This window comes from Calidris pugnax, unplaced genomic scaffold, assembly GCF_001431845.1.
Source record: "Calidris pugnax isolate Ruff unplaced genomic scaffold, ASM143184v1 scaffold11, whole genome shotgun sequence".
In the NCBI taxonomy this organism is placed as follows: domain Eukaryota; kingdom Metazoa; phylum Chordata; class Aves; order Charadriiformes; family Scolopacidae; genus Calidris; species Calidris pugnax.
Genome location: NW_015090803.1, coordinates 15,965,812 through 15,975,161, shown reverse-complemented (window position 1 = coordinate 15,975,161; position 9,350 = coordinate 15,965,812). Strand labels below are relative to the sequence as shown.

Sequence of the window (9,350 nt, the reverse complement as noted above, 5' to 3'; positions counted from 1 at the left end):
TGTTGTGTTTGCTGGCACAAAAAAAAAAAAAGGCATGACAGGCTTGGATACAAGTTTGAACATCTTCCTTTCAGAACAAAATTTCCTTTTTTTTTTTTTTTCCATAAAGGATATTCCAAAGAAAGATGAGTGCTAGCAGCCAACCCAGATTTAAAGTAATAGTATGCAATAAGGAGATCCCACTTCCTCGCCAAATATGAAGCATGCTTACAAAGGGCCTTTTTTCACCCTTTAATTTAGCAGTATGAATAACGGTGCTTGTGAAGGTTGCGAGGGACTGGCAGTGCCTGAAGCTGCAGTCCCCTATTTATTATCCGTGGCCACATTAACTCTGCTGACAGCCTCTCCCATGCTGCTCTGTAAGACTAAAGACACACCACTGCCAAAGCCACGTATCTCAGAACCTTCATCAATGAAGGGGTTTAATTCTAGAGCTGATCCTTGTAATCCAAACTCACTGTCGTCTTGTCTTGTATTTCAACTTGGAGAAGTCTTTCACCCTTGGTCCCCTCCCTGCACAGGCCTTACTCAAATTTACCTAAGGACTGGTTCTTTACTTCTCAAAGAGTAAGAAAGGAGAAAGCAGCTCTACTTTCCAGATTGCCCTGTTCTAAAAGAGATAAATTCAAAACCAAGCACTTTACACCAATGACACGGCGAAATAGCCCACTAAATGGACAGCGTTAAGTTAGCTACAGAAAAGCCAATAAAACAAAATTCTCCACTGTATCAAACTGGAAGATAGCTTGTCATGGGCGGAACTTTCAACGGAGACCTCACCTCAGCTGCCACGTAGGCTTTAGGAAATAAACTGCAAAAGCACCTAATCAGAGGTTCAACCAGTGGGAAAGCACTGCAGGTACCACAGCATCCAGGAGAGCGAGTCAGATTGAAGTCAGGCAGGGCCACCCATTGCCCCCACCCAAGTCAGGGTACCCATGTCCAAAAGCCATGTGCCCTCCTCCAGAAGCACAATAAAGGAGCTGAATATCCCTGATTTTCACTGAAATCGCCCTCCCCCCCATTTCAACTCCATGGCATACACAAAGCAGGGCAGAGGGAGAAACAGGAGAGGAGCTGCAGAAACCACTTATACCAGAACTGAAAAATGTGTTTTGATTGCATTTTCTCAGCTCGGTACCGATCAACTGTTTGACCCATCCAGCCCACTACACGCTGTTTTAACCTCAGCTTCTCTACACAGCACCCTCCCAGCTTCCTTCTCCTTGCTACTTGCTATTCATCACTAAACTCCTTTTTTTTTTGCTTCCCTAATTCTCTCTCTCTCTCTGCACCCTCCCAGCTTCCTTCTCCTTGCTACTCATCACTAAACTCCTTTTTTTTTTACTTCCCTAATTCTCTCTCTCTCTCATTTCCCAAGTACAATATAAATATTATATTTAAATTGTGGCAAACATTCACAATGTTATTCCCTGGATTTATGTTTTTATCCTTTCTATTGCTTATCTTTCAATTTTGACCAGAAGGTACTGAGAGCAGGCTCTGCCACCACTTCCCCTGGTTTGTACTGTCCGTGGAGCAGTAAAGCTCCATTCCATTTGCCCTATAAGCACAATCATAATAAACATTATTAATAGCAACAGCGTATTCTCTACATCAGCAACCTGGCATCACAGATTATGTACCTCCACAAAACACAGCAGTATGCACAAACCGGGAAGCCGACACCAATTTGGCTGATTCTTCTCCCTCATTGGTTTTATAGCTGTATAAACCCCACTTCAGTGGAGTTACTCCTGATTTAAAGTAGTGCGAGCAAGAGGAGAAAGAGTCCTCTATTTCTGGCAGATAAATGAAAGAGCTCGTAAAACGGAGCACGCAAAATCACAGGTCAGGGATGAGGTAGCACAGAACAAGCCCCCCCCCTCTTCAGCGAAGCTCAAGTTTTGCACCCATGATTTTTTTCTTTCCCAGGTTCTTTAACCTGTGCACTGTCTGGACAGTGGCATACACAAAGCAGGGCAGAGGGAGAAACAGGAGAGGAGCTGCAGAAACCACTTATACCAGAACTGAAAAATGTGTTTTGATTGCATTTTCTCAGCTCGGTACCGATCAACTGTTTGACCCATCCAGCCCACTACACGCTGTTTTAACCTCAGCTTCTCTACACAGCACCCTCCCAGCTTCCTTCTCCTTGCTACTTGCTATTCATCACTAAACTCCTTTTTTTTTTGCTTCCCTAATTCTCTCTCTCTCTCTTTTCCCAAGTACAATATAAATATTATATTTAAATTGTGGCAAACATTCACAATGTTATTCCCTGGATTTATGTTTTTATCCTTTCTATTGCTTATCTTTCAATTTTGACCAGAAGGTACTGAGAGCAGGCTCTGCCACCACTTCCCCTGGTTTGTACTGTCCGTGGAGCAGTAAAGCTCCATTCCATTTGCCCTATAAGCACAATCATAATAAACATTATTAATAGCAACAGCGTATTCTCTACATCAGCAACCTGGCATCACAGATTATGTACCTCCACAAAACACAGCAGTATGCACAAACCGGGAAGCCGACACCAATTTGGCTGATTCTTCTCCCTCATTGGTTTTATAGCTGTATAAACCCCACTTCAGTGGAGTTACTCCTGATTTAAAGTAGTGCAAGCAAGAGGAGAAAGAGTCCTCTATTTCTGGCAGATAAATGAAAGAGCTCGTAAAACGGAGCACGCAAAATCACAGGTCAGGGATGAGGTAGCACAGAACAAGCCCCCCCCCTCTTCAGCGAAGCTCAAGTTTTGCACCCATGATTTTTTTCTTTCCCAGGTTCTTTAACCTGTGCACTGTCTGGACAGAGAGTTCTGGAAAATGAAATCCTTTGCAGAGCAAGCAACGGTGGCATGAGATACTCTGTACCACATAGCAATCTTACTACTGCATAAGCTGTATCAGACATCAATTCCTTCAGGAGACTTAGGAGCCAAAAGAGAAAGTTTCAATTCATACGATCAAAATATCAATAGAACTAGCTTGGACTCATATTTATTTACTACGCAGAAGTAAAGGAGAGTCTCACCTACCTGAATCATATGCAAAATCTCTAGGTTCCTGTTTGATCATCAAAGGAGGGGGGAAATTTTGACTGGCTGCGCTGCCAACCATAGCGTTGTGTTCATAAACTGGATCGTGGTACTCCTGCTTAAAACCTTGAGGCGGGAAGGGGATGTTTGGCTCGGACATCTGGCGCTGATATATGGGACGTCCTTCCCTTGGCATCGCAGGCAAAGGTGGGAAAGAATTGCAAGGTTCAGAGAGCTGGCGGCGAAATCTAGGACACAAGGTAGAGAGGTCACGTAAGAGACTCGAGCTACATTCCATTTCCCAGAGATCTTCACAGGTCGTAATTAGTAGCTGGTATCACTTTCTCAGTAGCAAACATTTGGCTTATGAGAACGCCAAGTGGTCCCATCAGGATCCCTTGCGTTGTAGAACAGTAACAAGCAGAGAAACAAACAACAAAAAAAACCCTACGTATTAATCCCACCTCTAAGGCCCATCCCCACCAGCATCCTCTTTGCTTTCAGTACCTTCTCTCAACAGAAGAGGCCAACAGGAAACACACCAGCTTCAAACCAGCAGAAAGCCTGGCATCCTACCACTGTAACATGAAGGAGGCTTAGGTAGAGCTCTCCGTTCCTTCATGAGAATTAGCAACAGATTGCTGGTACTCTAATTTACTCTTAACATTGTCACTGTTACACGGAAACCACTCTGACCACAACAAACACAAACATTTCAAATAGAGAGTATTGTCTGCGGTGTCATCTGGAATGATTCCAGGTTAGAAGTCCACCGTTCTGTCCTCTCGGGGATGATGCTGTGGGAGATCTACCTGCAAGGCTGCCACTGCATTCCAGCTCTGACGGGAAGGGAACGTAAGCACTCCCAAAAATGGGAGAGGGTACAACTTTTTGCTAAGAGGAGCAACGCCTAAGAATTCCCCTCATGCCTTAACTTGGTCCCTTGGTCATCTCTACGTGAAAGAAGTCATCGATATGCAGCCATACTCATCAGTGAATTCAGCCACGCTGCCATTCACTACTCCCAAATGCACTTCACTAGGCATTAAAATCTGAGAATCCAGTTTTAAATTAACTTCATTTCCATGTAACACTACACAACAACCTGTGCTTGTTGTTTCTTTCACAAAATGTTACCTCCCTGAACCAAAAGCCCTGAATGCAATTAACTTGGATATCTGTGGGTTCAGAAGCACAGAGGAGGATGCTACTTCCCCATGAGCTGCACAAAGTCTTCCTGTCATCTCCTGCAGATCCCCACAGTCGTGGTAACCACCACTGTAGCAATACTGTGTCTGCACTAATCCACAACAGATGCAATGGTCTTGCAACAAACTGCTTACCAGTCCTGTTATCACTCAGCATGAACAAGACACACTTAAATAAAATAAAAAAAAAAAAAAGAAGAAGAAACCTACGCCTTTCTCTGCAAGTTTCTCACTGTCACGTTAAAAAAAAAAAAAAAGATAAAGAATTAATCATTCTTCAGCCTTCTGTCCTTTGGGTCTGAACTGCCTTTGGTTGATGAAAGCCAAAGCAGACATCCTCTTGGAGAAGACTGGGTGAGTGAGGAGAAACACAGGACTTTGATGGCACAGACAACACAATCCCTGACTACCAACTCGTAGGTAGTACGTGTTTCTGAAACAATTTAAACTCCAATAACGTCTGTCATAACACTGCTGTGAACTTGGTCTGACAAATATTTACTGACATAGCTTAATTACAAATACTGCAGGAGCTACAGAGATAAAAACTGTTACAATGTAGCAGTGGAGAAAAAAAAACAAATTGTTTTTAATGCTGCTGTAAATATTATATTTTGCAGTAGAAAGAGGACTGCACTGTAACACTGGGTTTTGCAATTCCACCTACACCTGCAGAAAATAAACTTAGAAACTCAAATGTATTATGAAACAGTTAGGCTGACTGGCACTGCATTCATTTCCCTCTTTTCCTTTTTTCATTAGCCAAAAAAAGAAGCAGAAATTATCATTAAGAACTGTCAAGGAGTGAATCAGAAAATTGCAACTTGAAGTTAAAATAAGAAACAGGCTCACTCACAAAGCCTCAAAGGAAGTTAATAATACTTGTTGTACTGGAAGCTTTGTATGGAATCAAGCCATTTGTTTATACAAGTGGATTTGATTCCTGTTGGTACTTGTTAGGACCACTTATCGTTCGTATATTCATGCCCTGTATAAAGATGTATGGGCTGTAGGTTCTAGATATTAACGCTATCTTATACCACCAAGGCACGTTCCAAAGAAATATGCCTTCAGTTATAGATTCATATATGAACTCGCCTCCATAGGTCACTTGTTTAAATAACATTTTCTGAATACACTGACTGTAGCAGCGTATCACCTTATAAATCAGGAAGATTTTAATTTCACAAGAATATGAAGTACATACTTGCTTCAATCATATGGAAGTGAGAAGATTCAAAATAAATAAGAAATGGGGAAAAATATCTTCCACTACAATTGTACCTTTCTTTAAAAAAGGAGAAAAATGACATTATTTTGGCCTGAGTCAGCTATTTTGGACTTCACTAGAACACATAATGTTCTTTCAGGGAAGGGAAGCATTAGTGCAAAATGCCCCAAAGAATATGAGTATCAAAGATGGGGAGAGGACACATGTAAAGATCCTACAAAGCTTCTGCAGAGCAAGTGTTGTGGGTATAGGAAACTATATTAAGGTGTATGCAAACCTCTAGAAATACTCAAATTAAGGCTGACAGAGAGCATCAGTACTCTCTTTACGAGTTGCTCTAAAACAAAAGATTTTTTCATCTGAAAAATCTTATTACCGCTCTCTGCACAGAAGCCATTTAGCTTCTAGAGACTGCAGTCTCCTGACAACTTGACTTTGGTGCACACACAGAAACACATTTATCCACCATCCTGTAATCAAAACCGCCGCTTGTCTTCACTGGGGGCCTGCGTGGTTAGACCACAGTCCACAGAGGGAGAAAAAGACGGTGACTATGGCAGCTGAAGGGGCCAAGTCAGTGTTTCCTCCCCACCAGGAGGGCTTGTAGAGAACCTGGAGTGATATTTCGAACTATCTCAGCAGAGCTGCACAAACCAGCAACATAAACCTTAGCAACCCCCCTCGGAAGTGATCTGTGCAAATCCCCAGAGATAACAGCCCTTATTAGAGCAGACGCAGGCAAATCGCCCTCCCAACAACTCTGATTTTTCTTTTCAGGTGCTTCTCAATCTGCTAATGTTTAAGCACCAAGTGGAGCTTCTAAACATCTCTATCTCTTTATACACGGCTGAAATTTTAAATGCTCAGAGCAATCACCACAACACAGCAGACAAAAACAGGTTGATGCAATAAAGGTTAGGAGAAATAGAATTCCACAAACAAGTGCTCAGTCTCAAAAAAAAAAAAAAAAAAGGGAAGTCCACTGAGCATATCTGTTGCAAAACTGAGCTAAGAAAGACAGGCAGTTGTCTGGGGATTTCTAACATATCAAAACAAAACAGGGTGAGTTAAGGACAGTTTAAGCTTTAAGCTTTAATTCTAGTTTCTAGCTCTTGTGGCTTTTACTCAGACTAATGTTATTTAAGCACAGTTTATGTTGGCATCTTAGTTTGTTTGAAATGCTCTATTTCAAAAAGGGGCTGGAAAAATGATTCACCCTTCCAAAGAATATTCTGAAGCAGTAACACCGTAGCCTGGCTACTTATCTCTTAGATAGGTGAATTGCTTAGTGAGAGGCCAGATATTTATAGCCAGGATCATGCCTGCCAGTGACTTCATTACCTCATAGGGCTTATTAGCCTCAAGTGAATCACAGAACAGCCCAGGTTGGAAGGGACCTCGAAAGACCATCTGGACCAACCTTTCGTGGGAAAGGGAGCCGAGATGAGATTATCTAGCACCCTACAGTCACCCTCACAAGCGAGAAGCAGCAGGTCATTAAAACCCTGCTGCTGTCAATATGAACTCCTACTGAAGACCCCATCAAGCCAGGTGCCAGCCCTTCCTAAAACACACATATTTCTGACACTCTGAACCTTGCTGGCTTTCACCTTGGTCCCCCAACCCAAAAAGGACCAGTTGTGGGCAGGGAGCCAGCGCTAACCCTATGTAAGAGGGCCTCCTGTGGCCCTCGCGGCCTGAAATGCCTCCTGTGTGGGTCCCTCGCATGGTTTGTGTTTTTACCTGTGGTCCATAGGGAAGCTGTTGTCTTGAATGGACTGGGATGGAGGGAGGTGGGTAGGGAAAACCCGGTCAGGTTTCGGAGTCTGAGCTGAGTTTGGGGAGGCATGGTGCAGCGGTGACACGGGAGTGCTGGATGGTGTCGGTGGGTTGGAGGGCCTCATTCCCACTTGTGGCTTCTGATCATAGGCACTATCAGTAAGACAAGGGGAAAGGAGGTTATTTTCTCTGGAAAAAAAAAAAAAAGATAACAAAAAGTAGCATCTATATCCAGAAGAAAAAAAAAAAACCTCCAAGTGTCACATTTCTAAGGTTTTTATTCTAGTTACCTTATTAACCAGTTTGGGGCAAAGGAATTCTCTACTTTACATTGAGAAGAGCACAGAAAAAAAAAAAAAATCACGTTAGAGGCAAGTGGTTCAACACAGCATTTTCTTCTCCGTGGCAGAGAAATGCATTTTTCCCTCCCGGCCTGAAATGCCTCCTGTGTGGGTCCCTCGCGTGGTTTCTGGTTTTACCTGTGGTCCATAGGGAAGCTGTTGTCTTGAATGGACTGGGATGGAGGGAGGTGGGTAGGGAAAACCCGGTCAGGTTTCGGAGTCTGAGCTGAGTTTGGGGAGGCATGGTGCAGCGGTGACACGGGAGTGCTGGATGGTGTCGGTGGGTTGGAGGGCCTCATTCCCACTTGTGGCTTCTGATCATAGGCACTATCAGTAAGACAAGGGGAAAGGAGGTTATTTTCTCTGGAAAAAAAAAAAAAAGAAAACAAAAAGTAGCATCTATATCCAGAAGAAAAAAAAAAAACCTCCAAGTGTCACATTTCTAAGGTTTTTATTCTAGTTACCTTATTAACCAGTTTGGGGCAAAGGAATTCTCTACTTTACATTGAGAAGAGCACAGAAAAAAAAAAAAAATCACGTTAGAGGCAAGTGGTTCAACACAGCATTTTCTTCTCCGTGGCAGAGAAATGCATTTTTAAAGGATTCGGTCTTACAGTGACATTCTAACAGGAGATATACAAAATACATAAAAGTAGAAGCACCTGGACTAGAGCACAAAGAGCCGGCAATGCCTGTCAAGACTCTTTTAGAGCTTGCACAAATCACAAAAAGAGACAGTAAAACAATACAGCTAGAGGGAAGGGATCTGACCCAGAAAAACAATGGTGTGTTGGCTTAGCTACCCACACTAGGATGTCAGCAGCCTCTCCTGACAGGTTGGGTTTTTTTTTTTCCCCCTCTCTCTCAGAAATAAAGTGCTGGTCCTGCAAATATATAGAGGCTATTTTCAAAGGTGTCCGAAATTGGGAAAGGACTTGAGCACACTTTGATCATCTCTCTTCCTAACCAGGAAAAATGCAGACATGAGGCAGATAGTAAGCATGAACTTGCACACTCTCCTGTCAGCATCCATCAATGTATGCTTTTGATTTTTAAAATCAAAATCGCTCCTCTACGACTGGCAAAGGTACCAGACTTTTTTCCATTTTTTTTTTCCCCTTCTCTTACCCAAAAAGTTAAATGTATATGCTTTAAGTGCTAGCAGTTTTGGTAGTACATTAATGAGAATAAAAACTCACAAGCTGGATGAAAGATTCTAAAATAGACTGAAATGTCAATAAGAAAACCTTCACTGCTGACACTGAAGGAAGGAGTGACACGTAAGTGCAAACCAAAAGAAAGTCAATTAAGAAGGCAGAGGGATCAAGCCTCTCCACCACCCACAGACAAATAAATCTTTTATTATCTACCCCTATAAAAGAAGAGAACGTGCTTTCGAACAGCAAACAAAGATGCAGAGCCTAATGAAATACTATTTTAAATTGTAATCACCCATGAATACACACACATTCAACATCTGCAAAACTTGTCAAATACCTAATGTGTTGCTCAGACCTGCCAATCTCTGGGCTGTTACACAGATCTCTCTTTCCTAATGTGTGTAATGCATTTTGAAAGTACTTTCAACACAACTCGCAGAAAAAAAGAGACACTCCTCTCTTCTATTTCACGCTTGCACCCTGGGTTTTTAAACTCTGGCTATCTCCCATTGGAGAAGGAATGGAGAATATGCATTTTGATGAAAAATGCTGCTTTAAAATGGTTATGTAAGTGTTTGATACAACTGTAAACAA

The 9,350-nt window shown here is 42.4% G+C and overlaps 1 protein-coding gene across 1 annotated transcript in view; it reads right to left on the bottom strand.

Annotated features, from left to right (window-relative positions):
* The window catches only part of ETV1 (ets variant 1), a 74,249-nt gene that overhangs the window by 30,261 nt on the left and 34,638 nt on the right, over positions 1-9,350 (bottom strand). Inside the window, exons 8-9 of the mRNA XM_014937861.1 lie at positions 7,735-7,923; positions 3,038-3,285 (exon numbers count right to left, since the gene is read on the bottom strand). Coding sequence (XP_014793347.1) covers positions 3,038-3,285; positions 7,735-7,923 — 437 coding nt within the window. The remainder of the gene's footprint in view (positions 1-3,037; positions 3,286-7,734; positions 7,924-9,350) is intronic.